The 18,639-nt window shown below is 40.0% G+C and overlaps 1 protein-coding gene and 1 long non-coding RNA gene across 5 annotated transcripts in view; one reads left to right on the top strand and one right to left on the bottom strand.

Moving 5' to 3' along the window:
• Positions 1-18,639, bottom strand: part of LOC135361807 (uncharacterized) — a 76,387-nt gene that overhangs the window by 42,916 nt on the left and 14,832 nt on the right. The gene's annotated exons all lie outside the window — the stretch shown is intronic.
• NDRG3 (NDRG family member 3) overlaps positions 1-18,639 on the top strand; it is a 75,334-nt gene that overhangs the window by 47,908 nt on the left and 8,787 nt on the right. For all 4 annotated transcript variants that reach the window (XM_064573131.1, XM_045885726.3, XM_045885725.3 and 1 more), the window contains 4 exons: positions 7,037-7,093; positions 13,510-13,613; positions 14,806-14,871; positions 14,995-15,046. In XM_064573131.1, the coding sequence (XP_064429201.1) occupies positions 7,037-7,093; positions 13,510-13,613; positions 14,806-14,871; positions 14,995-15,046 (279 nt within the window). The remainder of the gene's footprint in view (positions 1-7,036; positions 7,094-13,509; positions 13,614-14,805; positions 14,872-14,994; positions 15,047-18,639) is intronic.

Here is an 18,639-nt window from a genome sequence, read left to right as displayed (position 1 = left end):
ACTGTTACTCTGATGTCTGTCACCAGAGATAGGTTTTCTGTATTCTTAAACTTCATATAATTAGAATGATAGAATATATATTCTTTTGTATCTGGCTTCTTTCATCCATTGTTGTCAGTGATCCACCTTCATGTTAGGTGTAGTGGTAGTTCTTTTCATTTTTTTATTGTTATTTATTTATTTATTGAGGGGGGGCAGAACGGGAGAGAGAATCTTAGGCAGACTCCATGCGCAGCACAGAGCCCAGCGTGGGGCTCGATCTCACAACCCTAAGATCATGACTTGAGCTGAAATTAAGAGTCAGACGCTCAACTGACTAAGCCACCTGGGTGCTCCTCAGCATGTTTTTAATTCTTGTTTAGTAGTCTATGGTGTGAATAGACAAAATGAGTTGTTTGTTATTTGCTTGTTATGAATAAAGTTCCTGTGCACATTCTTTTACACGTCTCTCAGTAGACCTACACATTTGTTTCTCTTGGCTCTGTACCTAGAAGTGGAATTGCTGGGTCATAGGGCAGTTGTATGTTTCGCTTTGGTAGCTACAGACAATGTTCCAAAGTGTTCGGCCAGCTTACACACCAGCGATGTGTGGAAGTCCCAGCTGTTCCACACCCTCACCAACATTTGATAGTCATTTTAATTTTTGTAAAACAGGAGCAGTTTTACTTGTAATAATTTGTTTATTTCTATATGGTACCCATCACCAAAATAGCTTTAGTTATTAAAAAACAATTTTGGGGGGCACCTGGGTGGCTTAGTCGGTTGAGTGTCCAACTCTTGATCTCAGCTTAGGTCTTGGTCTCACATTGCCCATCTCAGTAGCCCAGCATGGAGCCTACTTTAAAAAAAAAAAGGGTAAAAGAACAAAAAAAACCCTAATTTTTAATTATACCATCTTTTTTATTTTAAATGATGCTTATGGGTAAATAATGCTGGGTTTTAATTTGTATTTCCATAAGGGCCCATGATGTCTGAGCACCTTTTTTGAAACTTACTGGCCATTTCAGTATCCTCTAAGGAAGTGACTGTTCAGGTCCTTTGCCTTTTTTTCCTTAATTGGATTGCTAGTCTTCTCCTTAATGATCTGTAAGCTTTCTTTACATATTTTGCATATAAATCCTTTGGTGAGTACATGTAAATATCTTCTGGCAATCTGTGGTTTGCATTTTCACTTTTTTTTTTTAAGATTTTATATATTCATTTGACAGAGAAAGTACAAGCAGGGAGAGCAGCAGGCAGTGGGAGAGGGAGAAGCAGGCTCCCGGCTGAGCAGGGAGCCCGATGGGGGGGCGCCATCCCAGGACCCTGGGATCATGACCTGAGCTGAAGGCAGACGCTTAATCAACGGAGCCACCCAGGCGCCCCACATTTTCACTCTTTTAATGAGTGAAATTAATGAATGAGTCACCCTCTTCACTGTACCCCAAATAACTAGCAACTGCACCAAAAGATGGGTAGAATTGAAGATGTTTGCTATCTGAAAAATGAAGATACTTGCTATCTACATAGAATTTACTATTTAGATAGAATGTTATCTACAATCTGTTCAAGGAGATAGGAAACTACAGGAGTATATTCTAATTGATGGAGGATCGTAGAGCCCAATGGTCAAGAAAAAATTCTTGAGACATTTACTGTACAAAAAGGTGTATTTATTATAGCAAGGGGATAGGACCCATGGGCAGAAAGAGCTACACTGGGATTTTGAGGAGCTATTGATGATACACTTTTAAGTTTGGGGACTGGTAATAACCTAAGTCTCTCAGGGGGGTTTGGCACGTTAAAGAAGAGTTATAGGATCCTGGAGGTCTGGCTATTGTCAAGATAAGGTGGTTTTTAGTCTCTAGCAAAACATTAAGGCAGCCATGAGTTCCTTGAGGAATGTCACACATATCCCACCTCTGGAGAGTGTTAGCTTGTGCTTTGCCCTCAGTTTACCTTTTGCTCCCTCAACATAATGACTTGACAAATATAAACAATCCCAGCAGCAACCAGAGTGAAAAGAGTGAATAAGGGTAAAAGCATAGTATTATATAACTTTTGCATTGAACTGACCTTGCTAAAAAAGTCATTCACTGTTTTTAGATTGGAAAAGGAATTACTTTTGAAACATTTTTCAGTATTAACATACTAATGTTATTTGTATGTTATTTTAATCTGAAACTATGAGGTTGAGATTAAAGCAGTGATGTTACAAAGTTTTTCAGAAATAACCCAAGCTTTCATTACCTGCTAAAAGATGCCTAATGTAGTAATCTCATTTTTAAACAAATACCTACTTATAAGTATTTTTAAGTTGCCATAAGTGTTTATTCTAATACACCACTGGATATAGTCTCCAAAATACCACTACCCAGCTTGTCATATGTATCAAGAATCTTTAGTGATATTCAGCCATGAGATTCAGTAATTCAATATTTAGGAACTTACCTGAAGGATAAATAGTGATACTTACAAAGATTTAAATAGAAGGATAATAATTTTAAGAATCTAATACCTGTCTAGGATTTGCTGATGTGATTTGATGGGGGAGTCCAAGAGTGAATGGTCAAGAAAGAATTCTTGAGACAAAAGTTTTTGGTGCAAAAAGGTCATTTTATTAAAGCACAGCGACAGGACCCAGGGGCACAAAGAGCTGTATTAGGATTATGAGGAGCTATTGATTATATACTTTTAAGTTGGGAGGGGTGGAAGGAAGTTTCCAAAAGGATTTTCATATGTTAAAGAAGACTTAAAGCATCCTAGAGGCCTAGCTATTATCAAGCTAAGGTGGTTTTTTCCTCTAGCAAAGTATTAACGTTAAGATTGGGAGCTCCTGGAGGAATGTCACACTCTACCTGTCCCAAGTATCTGTCAATGGGCTAGAGTTAAAAGGTAATTTTTATCTACCTTTCCTTTTGCCTTTGTTCTCTACATCATTTGCTATGTACCAGGCACTGTTTCTAAATGTTCTGTGTATGTTCAAACTTGTCATTCTCAGGACAACCTAGTGAAATTATTACTATTACTATTATGTAATATTACTATTATGTAATATTGCTAATATTACTAATAGTAATAGCAATATTATATAATAGTATATTATTATTATATAATAGTAATATTATATAATATTATTATTATTATCCCACAGAGAAATTAGATCATTTGCTTAAGGTCACACAGCTAGGAAGTCAAAGAGCCAAAATACTCATTAAAGCCTTGTTTTTAGGGCTAAAAGATGGAAACAGCCTAGGTGCCAATACTATAGAGCAACAAAATTTGATACAACCATAGAGAGGAATATCCTGCAACCAAAAATGTGTTATTTGGTTATTTAAAGAAATGAGAAAATTCTCATGTTTAAAAAACAGAAAAAACTATATATGTCCCAATTTTGTTAAAAAGATATGCATAAGAAAAGAGGGAAAATAATTTGGGCAGGCTCAGTCTGATGCAGAAAATGTTGGGGTTCGGATCCAACAAGCCAAGAAAGAACTCTTCTTTTTTTTTTTTAAATGCGAGAAGCTTTTTTTTTTTTTTTTTTGAGAGAGAGAATGAGAGACAGCACGAGAGGGAAGAGGGCAGAGGGAGAAGCAGACCCCCTGCTGAGCAGGGAGCCCGATGCGGGACTCGATCCCGGGACTCCAGGATCATGACCTGAGCCGAAAGCAGTCGCTTAACCAACTGAGCCACCCAGGCACCTGCCAAGAAAGAACTCTTGGTGATGTCTTCAGTGAAGAAAGGACAGGACCTGTGGTCAGGAAGAGCTGCACTGGGGTTGTGATGGTGACTGATTATATACTTTCAAGTTGGGAGAGGGTTAGGGATAGTTGTAAGTCTCTAAGGAATTTTAGGAGCAAGGTTTCCAGGACCTTGAGGGGGCTAGCTATTGTTAGGAAAAGGTCATTCATTACTATCTAGTAAAACCCTGGTCGTGAGACCCTTCAGATGTAGATCAGTGGGCCATATGCTTGGAGGATGATTGCTAACATGTATCTTGGCAGGGGTAGAGATAAAGGGAGTTTCCAAAGGAATTTTTTTTTTTTTTAAGATTTTTATTTATTTATTTGACAGAGACACAGTGAGAGAGGGAACACAAGCAGGGGGAGTGGCAGAGGGAGAAGCAGGCTTCCCGCTGAGCAAGGAGCCCGATGTGGGGCTTGATCCCAGGTTCCTGGGATCATGACCTGAGCCAAAGGCAGACGCTTAACGACTGAGTCACCCAGGCTCCCCTAAAGGAATTTTCTTTTAGAGAGGAGGTGGGGAGGGGCAGAAGGAGAGGGTGGGAAAGAATCCCAAGCCAGCCCCACACCCAGCACAGGGGGGCTTGATCTCACAAACCTGAGATCATCACCTGAGCCAAAATCAAGACTCAAGACACTTAACCTACTGAGCCACACCAGGTGTTCCTCCAAAGGAATTTTTATATGTTAAAGAAAACTTACAGGATCTTTGGGTGCCAGGATAAGGGTAAGCTAAGATTGCCTTTTGCCCTTAGCAGAGTATCAACATGGAGGCAGCTGAGCTCCCAGAGGAAGGTCACTCTGTTTCAAGGCCTTGTCAATGGGCTATGGCCAGTAAGGAAATTTAATTTTTTCATTTGCCTTTGTTTCCCACATAAAGTAAAACATCCCAACTCTTCGTTTCAGGGTTATGAGTTCAAGTCCCACACTGGGTGTAGAGATTACATAAAAAAAATAAAATCAGGGCGCCTGGGTGGCTCAATTGGTTAAGCGACTGCCTTCGGCTCGGGTCATGATCCTGGAGACCCAGGATCAAGTCCCGCATCGGGCTCCTGTCTCAGCCGGGAGTCTGCTTCTCCCTCTGACCCTCCCCCCTCTCATGCTCTCTCTCAAATAAATAAATAAAGTCTTTAAAAAAATAAAAAAAAATCAATAAAAATTCTGGTCTTACCCACTATATTTAAAAAAAAAAGGAAAAAGGGAAAAGAATTTGTTACTAGTAGTTATATCTTTGGCTGGTAGCATTACAGATGATTTTTATTTTCTTTTTCATATTCTGTGTTTTCCTAATTTTCTATGATAAGCATGAATTGCTTTTAAATTACTTTAAAATATTAAAATATTCCACCTACTAGAATTTTAAGAAACAAACGAACAAAGGCAGGAAAAAAAAGAGACAAACCAAAAAAGAGACTCTTAACTGGAGAACAGATGGTTACCAGAGGGGAGGTGGAAGGGGGGGGAGGGGTGAAATAGGTGAAGAGGATTAAGATTACATTTACTTTGATGAGCACTGTGTAATATACATAATTGTTGAATCACTATATTATACACCTGAAACTAAGATAACATTCTGTATGTTAAGTACACTAGAATTTAAAAAAAAAACCTCCACCTACCAGTAGACTAGATTCTAAAAAATTTATACATTTCTCCCCACATTTAAGTTCTAGAGAAATATGCATACTCTAGATTTGGGTGAAATATATTAATGATGCTATTGCCAGATACTGTGGAAATTCTTTCTTATAATTGGACTTATTTAAAATTTGTTCTAATTCCTGTCTAGTTATGTGGTTGTGTTAAAATTTACCTGAACATTCAGTAATGTATAATAAATTATGTGTAGGGGCGCTGGGTGGCTCAGTCAGTTGAGCGTCTGCCTTCAGCTCAGGTCATGATCTCAGGGTCCCGGGATCGAACCCCACATCAGGCTCCCTGCTCAGCAGGGAGTCTGCTTCTCCCTCTCCCTCTGCAGTTCTCCCTGCTTGTGCCCTCTCGCAGTCTGTCAGATAAATAAAATCTTTTAAAAAATATATGTAATAACCTAATAAAATCATTATGAAACTTGAGAATGACCTTATGAGTATTAAACATGAATGGTTATTAATTCTAATTATCTTTAACTTATAATGGTTTGATCATTGGTAACCCCTCTGAAGATTTCTGGGCTTCTTTCTTCCTTAATCTTTCTGGGACCATGTGATCCTGCTCTACCCATATCCATGTCTGTCTCCTCATCTCCTCGTCTCCATCTGCACTCCCAGTTCAGCACTTCACCTCTCATCCAAGTCAGCAGTAGGAATTAAGCATAAAACCAAGGAAGAAGGCTACAGAGAATCAGCAACATAATTTGAGTTGGAAATTTTTCTGAAAATAGACTGGCAGTCTGCAGATTTGCACAGATTGCTGCATTTATTAGACTGTGATATGCATCATTTTGAAATGGATAAAATTATGAGAAAAATGTTCAAAGCGCAAGAACATTGGGTAAACATAGCAATTTCCTCCCACTCCCTGAAACGAAGATAGCAAAAACTGGAGGAAAGAAAAAAATCATTTTTGTCTCTTGGATGCCTTGGGAGTAGTCTTAAGTCAGTCCTTACTAGCCATGAATCCAGTGTAAATGCAGAAATATAGGCAGGAATGAAGTAGCTAATAGCCAAGAGTTCTAGGTCTTGAGTTTTCAAAGAAGGAATGACCAGCATTTCTTCTACCCACCTTTTTCTTTTCTGTTTTTTTTTTTTTTTTTTTAAGGGGTGCCTGGGTGGCTCAGTCGTTAAGTGTCTGCCTTCGGCTCAGGTCATGATCCCAGGGTCCTGGGATTGGCCGCATCGGGCTCCTCGCTTGGTGGGGAGCCTGCTTCTCCCTCTCCTTTTCCCTCTGCCTGCCGCTTGGCCTGCTTGTGCTCTCTCTGTCAGATAAATAAAATCTTCTTTAAAGAAGATTTTTTTTTTTTAATTTATTTGAGAGAGAGAGAACATGATGGGGGGGAGGGGCTGAGGGGGAGGGGAAGATCATGACCTGAGCCAAAGGCAGACACTTAACCGACTGAGCCACCCAGGCGCCCCTCCAGCCACCTGTTTCAAAGCAGGTGATACTATTTCCCTGGAAGGGAGACAGTTGTTTTCTGACTTGGTTCTTGTTCTCTTGCATCTTGAAACCACCATCTCATGAAAATGTGTGACACTGAGTTGTGCTTTTGTTTGTTGAGGGATAACGTATGTACAATAAAGTGCACTTATCATAAGTGGACAACTTGATAAATATGTATGCTTAGCTCCCTTGACACAAAGCTGTTATCTTTTCAGCTCTCAGGCTTGACAACCAATGTTGTGGACATTATTTTGGCTCATCACTTTGGTCAGGTAAGTGCCTGTTCCAACCAGGACAGCTGTTTGTTGGCTTGCAGCAAAACCTTATTTACCTCAGGAAAGAGGGGGTACCTTAGAATTCACCTGATCCTCGTGGGTGCCACTTCCAGCGCAGAGTGTGATGCATGTGGCCCAGCAAAGGCCAATCTTAGGGGAGAGGCATTAACTCAGTGCCCCATGGCTCTTGGGCATTTGAAGAGATCCCCTCCCCCACCACCTGTTTCCCATCAGCAGCTTTCTGTCTGTTAATGTTTGACAACATCACGTGCCTCACCAAACATCTTCAGAGCCATAATGAAGTCTGGGAAAGGCTTCACAGAAATAGAAATTTCAGAGAAAAAAGAAGCCAAAAGAAATATCAATGCTTAAAGAACCTTAGAGATTCTTTAATTAGAGATTATTTTGTTCATTCCCATGTTTTACTGGTAAGGAGATTGAAGTCTATAGAGGAAATGACAGATATGGATAATTGCTTCGTGGGAGAGGAAACCCCAGTCCTCTTTTCAGAGGGAAGAGTGAGTTGGATAACAAGATTCTGAATGAGCTGATAAGTATCATTTTTTGTAAGAGTTGGGGAAGGATTGCTGTCGATTCTTCTTTAAATGTTTGGTAGAATACACAGTGACACCATCTGGGCCAAAGCTTTTCTTTGTGGATATTTTTTATGTTACTAATTTAATGTCTTTACTTATTAAAGATCTATGCAAAATTTTCTATTTCTTGAGATGCTTTAGGTGGTTTGTATCTTTCTAGAAATTTGTCCATTTCATCTCAGTTACCCAGTTTGTTGGCATAAATTATTCACAATATTCCTTTATAATTCTTTTTATTTCTGTAAAGTTGAAAACACTATCTTCTCCTTCCTCCCTGTTTTTAGTAACTTGAATCTTACCTCTTTTTCTTTGGCCGTCTAGCTAACCAGTTGTTGGCTTTATTAGGGTTTTTTTCCTGTTCTTTTTAAATCCTCTATTTCAGGGGCTCCTGGGTGGCTCAGTCATTAAGTGTCTGCCTTCGGCTCAGGTCATGATCTCAGGGTCCTGGGATCGAGCCCCGTGTCGGGCTCCCTGCTCCGCGGGAAGCCTGGCTTCTCCCTCTCGCACTTCCTCTGCCTGTGTTCCCTTTCTCACGGTCTCTGTCAAATAAATAAATAAAAATCTTAAAAAAAAATAAAATAAATTCTCTATTTCATTTATTTCCACTCTAATTGTTATTATTCCCCTCTTTCTGCTTGCTTTAAGTTTCCTCTTGTTTTTCTAGTTTCTTTCTGTTATTTAAGCAGGCTCCACCACGCCCAGCACAGAGCCCAACGTAGGGCTCTAACTCATGACCCTGATACAAAGACCTGAGCCGAGATCAAGAGTCAGGTGCTGGGGCGCGTGGGTGGCTCAGATGGTTGGGCGTCTGCCTTCGGCTCAGGTCGTGGTCCTGGGGTCCTGGGATCGAGTCCCACATCAGGCTCCTGACTCAGCGGGGAGTCTGCTTCTCCCTCTCCCTCTGCCTCTCCCCCTGCTCATTCTCTCTCTCTCTATCTCTGTGTCTCAAATGAATAAATAAAATCTTTAAAAAAAGTCAGGTGCTTAAACAACTGAGCCACCCAGGTGCCCCTTCTTTTTCTGGTTTCTTAAGGTGGAAGGCTAGATGTGGATTTGAGATCAAGACTTTTTTTCATATAGGCATTTATAGCCATAAATTTCCCTCTCAATACCACGTTAGCTGCAGTGCATAAGTTCTGACAGTTTCATTTATCTCAAAAGTATTTTCTAATTTCCTGTGATTCCTTAATCCATTAGTTACTTAGGAATATTTTATTCAATTTCCCAGATTTCCTTCTGTTATTGATTTCTAATTTCATTCCATTTTGATCAGAGGATATACTTAACATTTCATTCCTTTTTGAATGTATTAAGATTTATTTTATGTCCTAGCATATGGTCCTAACATATGGCCTCTCTGTTCTGTGTACGCATTAGAAGGATTTGTATTCATTCTGTAGCCATTAAGTGGAGTATACTCTGGGTGTCTTGTCAGGTCTGGTGGTTTACAGTGTTGTTCAGTTCTTCTCTTTCCTTGTGATCTTCTGCCTCATTATTCATACATAAATGAAAGTGAGGTATTACAGTTACCAACTATTACTGTTGCATTTTCTATTTCTCCCTTCAATTATCTGTTTTTGCTTTGTGTATTATGATTGTTTGTCTTCCTGATGTTACATTTTTATTTAACAACTTGAAACTAACCTTTTTCTCTTAGCCCCATCTTTACCCTCTGCTTGCAGAGAGAATTGGTGCCTAAAAATCTTGAGCCTTTCCAGGCTACTTGGTACATGTTCATGGATTTCTTTCACCCTCTCCACTGCCAGCCTAGCATAGCAGCCTTACTGAATCTGCTAAGTGAATGATTATAGTCTTTCTTCTGCTTTCCCACTTTCAAAATGTTATTGCTGTTGTTACTTTTCCTGTTGCCTTTGTCCTTATGAATTTATGACTTACAAAGAAAAATTTTTGCTGTTATTTTTATGAATTTTCTGGAAGGAGTTAAAGTTGTGTTTTAATCCATCATTTTTAATTGAAAGTCTCAAAGACTGTTATCTTTTCACGTGTGCTGGGTAGAGTGGGTACTCTCCTAAAGACATAGCATGCTTGGTTTTGACTGTAGACTTTAAAAACCAGTTCGCAAAATTTACACAATTCCATGCTAAATGCTGTGGAAGAGACAAAAGTATGTAAGATACAGCCCTATTCTCTGGGGGTTCACTCCGTAGGGAGATATTCTATATAGAAATAACTATTGTAGCACAAGTAAAAAGGGATAAGTAATAAGAACTGCCCTTCATTGAACACCTACAAATTTCAGACAGAGGTTTTATGTATATTAAACTAATAATCTCATAGTAGGAATTGTATTATTCCCACTTTACAGATGAAGAATGAATTGGTTTCCAGCTAATAACATATCGAGGGAAGAGATTTTAAGCCACATTTGTGCCTAAATCTGAAGCTTTCCTCTTTCTACCATGCCAGGGTGCCTTAGGGCAGACACCATGAGGGGCCTAGAGGAATTCAAAGGCCGGAGAGATTTATTTCTGGTTTGGGGATCAGGGAAGGGCTTCAGTGTAGAGGAGGTATCCCAGCTGGGCCTTGAAGGAGAAATAAAATTTGACATTTTAGATTTGGGGAGGAATGAGGAGTAGTTTGCTCAAAAACAAAGAAAGGCTTCCTTTCCATTTTGTTGTCAACTTAGAACTACTCTTAAAAATATAAAGTCTTGGGGCTCCTGGCTGACTCAGTCGAAATATTATAACTCTTGATCTCGGGGTTGTGAGTTTGAGCCCCACATTGGATATAGAGATCACTTAAATAAATAAACTTTTAGAAAAATAAAATTTAAGCAAGCAAATGTGTATATTGCTTCTAATATTTTGAAATGGAAACAAATAAGGTTTGGTTTGGTTTTGTTTTTATTTTTTATTTTTTTACAAATAAGGTTTTGAAACATGAATCATCTCATCTTCACCAATAAGAAAAAACAACCATAGCGATATCCTCTTTTTTATCAAATTTGCAAAAATTAAAAAGAATGGCCATTTGTATTAATAAGGTTGTGGAGACACAAGTAGTATAAATAAAGAAGGCAGCTCCATATTTCCTGATAAGTAATGATCTCTAATACTTTAAGGGGAGAAGCAAAGTGTAGAACATAAGTATGTCTAGCAGACCACAATTTGTGTTTGTTTTTTAAAGATTTTATTTATTTATTTGACAGAGCACAAGTATGCAGAGGGGCAGGCAGAGGGAGAGGGAGAAGCAGGTTCTCCACCGAGCAGGGAGCCCAACGCGGGGCTCGATCCCAAGCACCCTGGGATCATGACCTGAGCCGAAGTCAGCCACTTAACCGACTGAGCCACCCAGGCACCCCAACAATTTGTGTTTTTTATTTTTTATTTTTATTTTTTCTAAGATTTTATTTATTTGAGGTAGAGAGAGAGAGAGATCCTGAGCAGGGGGGCAGAGGGAGAGGAAGAAGCAGACTCCCCACTTAGCAGGGAGCCCGATGTGGGGCTCGATTCCAGGACCCTGGGATCATGACCTGAGCTGAAAGGCAGACGCTTAACCGGCTGAACCACCCAGGCGCCCCAATTTGTGTTTAAAAAAAAAAAAAAGTGGGGAGTGGGAAGGCAATTTATACATAACAGCTTTACCTAAGAAGTTCCATTAGCACTTAAGCCAGTTTTACCCCTTTTGTACCATTATCATTTCTTCCCTCTTTTATCTCAGACTTTGCTGCTCAGGTTCCTCTCCAGACCTCGAAGGGAGAGCTGGCTACATATTTCATCTCTGATTACTGTGTGCTTCATTTGTTGTTTACTTTTTTTTTTAGTACAGGTTTTATTTATTTATTTGACAGAGAGAGACACAGCTAGAGAAAGAACACAAGCAGGGGGAGTGGGAGAGGGAGAAGCAGGCTTCCCACTGAGCAGGGAGCCCGATGCGGGGCTCGATTCCAGGACCCCGGGATCATGACCTGAGCTGAAAGGCAGACGCTTAACCGGCTGAACCACCCAGGCGCCCCAATTTGTGTTTTAAAAAAAAAAAGTGGGGAGTGGGAAGGCAATTTATACATAACAGCTTTACCTAAGAAGTTCCATTAGCACTTAAGCCAGTTTTACCCCTTTTGTACCATTATCATTTCTTTCCTCTTTTATCTCAGACTTTGCTGCTCAGGTTCCTCTCCAGACCTTGAAGGGAGAGCTGGCTACATATTTCATCTCTGATTACTGTGTGCTTCATTTGTTGTTTACTTTTTTTTTTTAGTAAAGGTTTTATTTATTTATTTGACAGAGAGAGACACAGCTAGAGAAAGAACACAAGCAGGGGGAGTGGGAGAAGGAGAAGCAGGCTTCCCGCTGAGCAGGGAGCCCGACGTGGGGCTCGATCCCAGGACCCCGGGATCATGACCTGAGCCGAAGGCAGATGCTTAACGACTGAGACACCCAGGCGCCCCTCTTGTTTACTTTTCTTATTATAATTTCTTTCCCATTTACCATATTTCCTCAGAGTGATTGTAGTGCTCTTTAGTTTCAGGTAGACTGTGATCCATTTGGTCAGTTTCCAACTGTATTCTTGGCTCACTTTACTTATATGGTAGTAAGAATGCAAACAGATATTCTCCTTATCTATATTTCTCTATGAGGTTTGATGGTAACCTTTACACACTGCCTTGGATTAACTGGCTCTCTGCCTATCCCTGATCCATTTCTTTCCTCCAAAGCAAGCATTTTCCCTTCTGCTTGAAACTGCTTTTTGGGTGTGTGTGCGCTTGTGTACTGTGTACATGTATGTACATATATGTTTATGTACACAAGAACCTGGTAACTGTTCTGATGACCTGAGAAGGCCAGCAAGAGAGGGACCATTGGACAGTGGGTGGTGGGGGAGGAAGACTCACTTCACTGTATAAACCGTTGGTTTCTCTCATATTTTATACCTTTAATAGTAATAGCAAGATTAAATAAATGATAAATTGACTTAATAAAATATAAATGGAATGTAATCTATAATTTATAGCTATTACTGATAATATATAAATAAGAGATATACTGATTATATCAGTACAGATAAGTTATATAGATTTATGGCTATTAAGAAGAATGTTACCTTGCCTTTTTTCTAAATTTTAGAATTTTTAAAGTAGTCTCTACACCCAGCGTGGGGATTGAACTCACAACCCTGAGATCAAGAGTTGTTTGCTGTACCCACTGAGCCAGCCTGGTGCCCCGCCTTCCATTTATTTTACACTTAACAGTTCATATAACTTTTCTTATCTAATCTTTAAGACAGCCTTGTCAGGGGCGCTTGGCTGGTTCAGTCTGTAGAGCATGCGACTCTTGATCTCAGGCTTGTGAGTTCAAGCTCTACATTCGGTGTAGAGCCTACTTTAAAAATAAATAAAGAAAACAGCCTTGTCAGGTATCTGGTTATTATCTTCATGTTTTATGAGGAATGGCAGAACATGCAAGAAACACAAACTAGGGTTCTGAATAGTTAGGTGACCTGAGTTCTACCGCTAGTGCTTGAATCCAAGTCCAGTGCAGTTTCTGGGTGCTACCAGGTAAGAAGGAAATTCAGAGAAATCTCCAAGTTTTTACATTTGGCCTGGAGTTGGTGACCAGCCTTTGCCATAATAGATTCTTTGCACCCTCATCCGACACAGAATATGGCACTGAACCCGTCTACTGCAGATAAAGACTTCAGCCATTCAGCCTACCAGTACCAGGGTAGGCCCTGGGCTCCGCCTCATTTCCCATCTTGAGCAGAGAGATTTAGCTTTGGGCATTGAGAGTGCAAACCAAACAACATAGACTTGTACTGTAGCTCACATGTTTACCTTGTGTCTCTTTTCAATTGTTCTAGGAAGAGTTGCAGGCCAACTTGGACCTGATTCAAACCTACAGGCTGCATATTGCCCAGGATATCAACCAAGAAAACCTGCAGCTCTTCCTGGGTTCTTATAACGGGTACAGTCGTTTCCTATTCCTCCACCTAAATGTAAACTAGGTCCAAAAAGATAACGGACATTTGAGGGAAGAGGGACAGGGGAAATAAACTACTTCTTTCAGTGCTGTGTCATGAGATTGCTTTCATGCTGTTCCACCACAGTAAAGGAGGAAGGGCTGTCAGACAGATAGGAAGACAGGTTTCAAGGAAAATGAATGGGGGCACCTGGCTGGCTCAATTGGTAGAGGGTGCAACTTGATTTTGGGGTCATGAATTCAAGTTCCATGTTGGGTGTAGAGATTACTTTAAAAAAAAAAGAGGAAAAAGAAAAATGAACGCTGTTTGGGGCACATTCAAATACCATTTGTAGTTTTAAGATGTTTTGAGATTAAAAAAGTACCTAAGTTACGTAGACACACACAAAAACATCCACGTAATGTGAGTCAGGACAGAAAAATACATGGAGAAGAGGCAAAGAATAGAAGTCTTAGGCCTCGATTCAGGTTCTCTTCGCTGACGTCTTGTCATCAGGCAGAAGTAACACATGGACACTAGTAAATTCTCTTTTGTTTGTGTACATTCCAAAACCTACTGTCATGTCTCCCTCAGTCACTGAGAGAGTTGGATTCTTATCTTGGGACCAGTTTTTCCAAGGTTAAACATATTCACTCCTCCTAGCTTTCTGAGTACATGGGAAAAGATTGAGAAAATGGGTCAGCTGTAACTTATCCAGAGATTTTGAACCTGGTCTCTCCAACTCCTTTCTCTGTATAACAGAGCCTGCTTATTTTCAGTTGAAATCAGAAAGGTTTATTAAGTACTGCACTAAACTATGTTAATTACAAGTTTTCCCCCCAAAAAGTTCCCCTTCTCTTAAGGAATTTATTCCCATAAACTAGTTGGAAAATTAAACACTACAACTTGAGCATTTCAGTAGCATTGCTGTTGAGTTTTGAAGTTGCTTCTAAACTTCTGCATCCCATTGTACCCCTCAGGGTTGAGCCAGAAACCTTGTTCCTGCTCTGTACCACTCAGGATGCTACTAAAATGGCTACTCATGAACGAAGTGCACAAGGGCCCCTTCCCTCATCAGGTGTGAAGGAAAGATAGTTTCAAATTCCTTGATACATTTTGGTCTTCATAACCAGGAAATCATCTGAGTTGCCATGATTTTACCTGAAAGGGGTATTGATTGTTTCCTTTTTTTTCTAGACGGAGAGACCTAGATATTGAAAGACCCTTGCTGGGCCAAAATGATAACAAATCGAAGACATTAAAGTAAGTCCCTCAGTTTCCTTAGTAAGTTACTAAATATCTTTGCCTTTCATAAACTAATGCAGTATTCAGGGGAATATAGGTGCTGTTTGCAGAATGTCACCTCTTCATTTTGCCTTTCCCCAGGTGTTCTACTCTATTGGTGGTAGGGGACAGTTCACCTGCAGTTGAGGCTGTGGTAAGTATGTCCTGATGTTGTGAAGATAAATGAGATTAAATGCAATAAAATATATACAGCATGGGGCGCCTGGGTGGCTCAGTCGTTGAGCGTCTGCCTTCGGCTCAGGTCATGATCCCAGGGTCCTGGGATTGAGCCCCGCATCGGGATCCCTGCTCCGCGGGAAGCCTGCTGCTTCCTCTCCCACTCCCCCTGCTTGTGTTCCCTCTTTCGCTGTGTCTCTCTGTCAAATAAATAAAATCTTCCAAAAAAAAAGAAAAATGTATACAGCACCCTGCTGGCACACTAGAAACAGTTGGTAAATAGTCGTCTTTGTTATTTCTGATTACACCTATCAGGGTTTGCTCCTTATTACCCAGTTTGGAAAATGAATTCCTCATCAACCACTAGATTTTATCAGAAGGGGTCAGTATTATCTTTGATTGCTTTATGTGGTGCAGTTCACTTTGTGGCAAGTAGTATAACTAAACACCATTTGCTTATTGTCAGATTTCTGACAGCTCTTCAGCCTTCTGCAGCCACCATATATCTGGAACTGTATCAGGCTGGAAGGCTGCTGAGAGCCTATATGCTTTTCTCTGCCCTTCCTCAAGTATATAATACACTGGTAAAAATAATTCATGCTCATTGTAGAAAATATGAAAAAATTAAAAAATAGAACGACAAGGAAACATTACAATCCCATTACCCGAAGGTAAATAAACTATTATCTTTTCCTCTAACATACCCCGGGTGATACTAAACATAAAAGATTTGGAGACCTGATTACTGATAGCATTTTTTTTTTTTTAAGATTTTATTTATTTATTTGACAGAGAGAGACACACAGCGAGAGAGGGAACACAAGCAGGGGGAGTGGGAGAGGGAGCAGCAGGCTTCCCGTGGAGCAGGGAGCCCGATGCGGGGCTCTATCCCAGGACTCTGGGATCATGACCTGAGCCGAAGGCAGAGGCCTAACGACTGAGCCACCCAGGCGCCCTGACTGATAGCATTTTTGATAGCCTTTTTCCATATTATGAAGTCAGTACATCTGTATAATATTTAGTCTTGTAAATGTACCTTTGTTTAACCTCATTCTCCAGTTGATGATACCAGATTCTGCACCATTGATAATGTAGCTATTGAACATCTGTATCGAATTTTTTATCATTTCCCTGGGATAGATTTCTAGAAGTGGAATTAATGTGTCAAAAATCATAAACCTTTGCAAAATTTTTTATGACATTTGCCGAATTCCTTTCCAGAAAGGACATAGTAGTGTGTTGGCACCAGCAGTGTATGAGAGTGCCTGTTTCACAGCAACTTGTCCAGCGTTGGATTTTTAAATTTTGTTAATAATTTAATAGGTTAAAAATGGTGTCCCACTGTTTTAATGGGCATTTTTTTTTATTACAAATGAAGTTGACAGTTTTTCATGTATCTGTTAGTGTTTACTTGTCTTTCCCACAGTATATGTAATATAAGAGGTATCTGTGTGAGATTACCTGGTTTTCTTTGGCAGCCTTCACTTCTGCTCTGTTTAGAGAAAAACATTAGGGAGTAAGGCTTTTTTGGGAAAGGGATTCTAGTAGTTAATCAGGGGTGTAGACATAGGTGAGAAAGTTAATGGGGCAGGGTAAGTATAAGGTGAGGTCGATGTAATGATATATTCATACCTCCCTGAATCATCCTGTAAGACATTCTGTGTCTGTTATAAAATACATGGCATGGCTTTAGCACAGAAGTAAATGACCCTTGACTACAAAAAAAAAAAAAATTCTCCAAAGGTGATAAAGTTATAGTGATGATCCCAATTCATCATGAAGGAGATTTATAAAGGTCAGTCTTTTCTGGCTAAAAAGGTGGAGATACATGCTACAAAAATATTTATCAAAAACATTTCTTCAGGGGTGCCTGACTGGCTCAGTTGGTGGAACATGTGACCTTTCATCTTGGGGTCATGAGTTTGAGCCCCACATTGGGTGTAGATATTATTTAAAAAATTTTTTTTTCTCCATAAACATGTGACCTAAAATAAGAAAACGGTGTTGTTTTTAGAAAATACCCTTGGGACGCCTGGGTGGCTCAGTCGGTTAAGCGGCTGCCTTTGGCCCAGGTCATGATCCCAGGGTCCTGGGATTGAGTCCCATATCGGGCTCCTTGCTCAGTAGGGAACCTGCTTCTCCCTCTCTCTCCCTCTGCTTGTGCTCTGTCAAATAAATAAAATCTTTAAAAAAAAAAAAAAAAAGAAAATACCTTTCATCAGAATTTTCTGATAAGCTGAGTTATTTTTTTAAACTTGCATGGACTTAAAGCAACATTTCCAATTATTTTTCATGACTAGATAGATTGGCCAAGGTCTTGTTTTCTGATTTCCTCATCTTCAGCATTTATAGGTAAGAACCTTAGGAGCCCTGTCTGTATCACAAAGGAGATGCTCTTCCAGACAGATTCTAGCTTGTGAGAACTAGCATTTTATTCCACAAATTGGTAGGGATTAGAGGACTATCCATGCATGGAAGAGCAGGAAGGAGCTCCTTAAGTTTTGGTCGTTTTTGCTATTCTTGCTCACTTACTCAGCCTCATTTTTTGAGCTTTTCCCTACTTGCTTGATGCTATGGGGAATACAAAAATGAATAAGATGGAGTCTGCATTTGGTGAGCTAGGGAGAGAGTAGACATGTCAAAAAAACAACCATTGCATTTGGCTTACCAGATATGGAGACTTCTTACAGAGTTATAGAAGTTACACAGTGGTAAACCAAGGAAAGCATGATTTATTAAATTAAATCCAGATGTGGGGAGTTCATTCTTCCTGAAAATATTTATTGCATATCTACTATGTTCTAAGCACTGTGCTTGGCAATTAGGGATCCAGTTTTTAAATTCTACAGTTTCGAGTTAATGCTATTCTGTAGTACACTGGTATATTTGCTGATCACTGCCTGCATTGTCCTTTGTGTAGAGCAAAAACTGGTTTGGTGATCCTGGTTTTTAGATCATCCCCTGGTTATAGAAGAGTTTTGTATACCTGCCCATCAGCAATCCCCAGATTTCAGCTGGATTACTGGTTCTTGCCTAGGTAATTTTAAAAACTCCCTAACTGGCTCATTGCCTCTGTAGTCTGTCATACAGGCCACTGCTGGTTACTTTACTAAAACAAATCCTTTTACCTCAGAAACCTTCCATGGCTCCTTGCCTTCCATGGTCAACTCCAGTCTGCCTCCCAGACTTGCCTTGCAGTGCATCTTCACACCACACCTCTGTAACCCCACACGTGCCCTGTACATCCACTTCACATCTCCTGGTTCTTTGCTTATGCTTTCCCCCTGACTCTGGAAAACTTCAAACACCCACCCCTTCTTTTTACTGTGTCTCTTGAAATCCTACTCATCCTTCTATACTCAGCTCAGTTGTGAAATTTTGAAGTGATGTCATTCAGCCTTGTACTGTATGTTTTCACCCTAGTGGATTCCAGACTCTTAGCAGTGTTTTGTGTGTATATGCTTGGCAAGCATGTGTAAAAGGAGAGATTTTGTTGATTAAATTAGCCGTAAAACATTGCTGAACCTAGAGGTTAAAGCTTTTCTTTGAGGTCTCTGCCTTCATGGGTAT

This window comes from Mirounga angustirostris, unplaced genomic scaffold (genome assembly GCF_029215605.1).
Source record: "Mirounga angustirostris isolate CCGP_5_RB_7025 unplaced genomic scaffold, mMirAng1.0.hap1 SCAF_10, whole genome shotgun sequence".
NCBI classification, from domain to species: domain Eukaryota; kingdom Metazoa; phylum Chordata; class Mammalia; order Carnivora; family Phocidae; genus Mirounga; species Mirounga angustirostris.
Note: the sequence above shows the minus strand (reverse complement) of the source record. Positions and strands in the feature narration are given on the sequence as shown.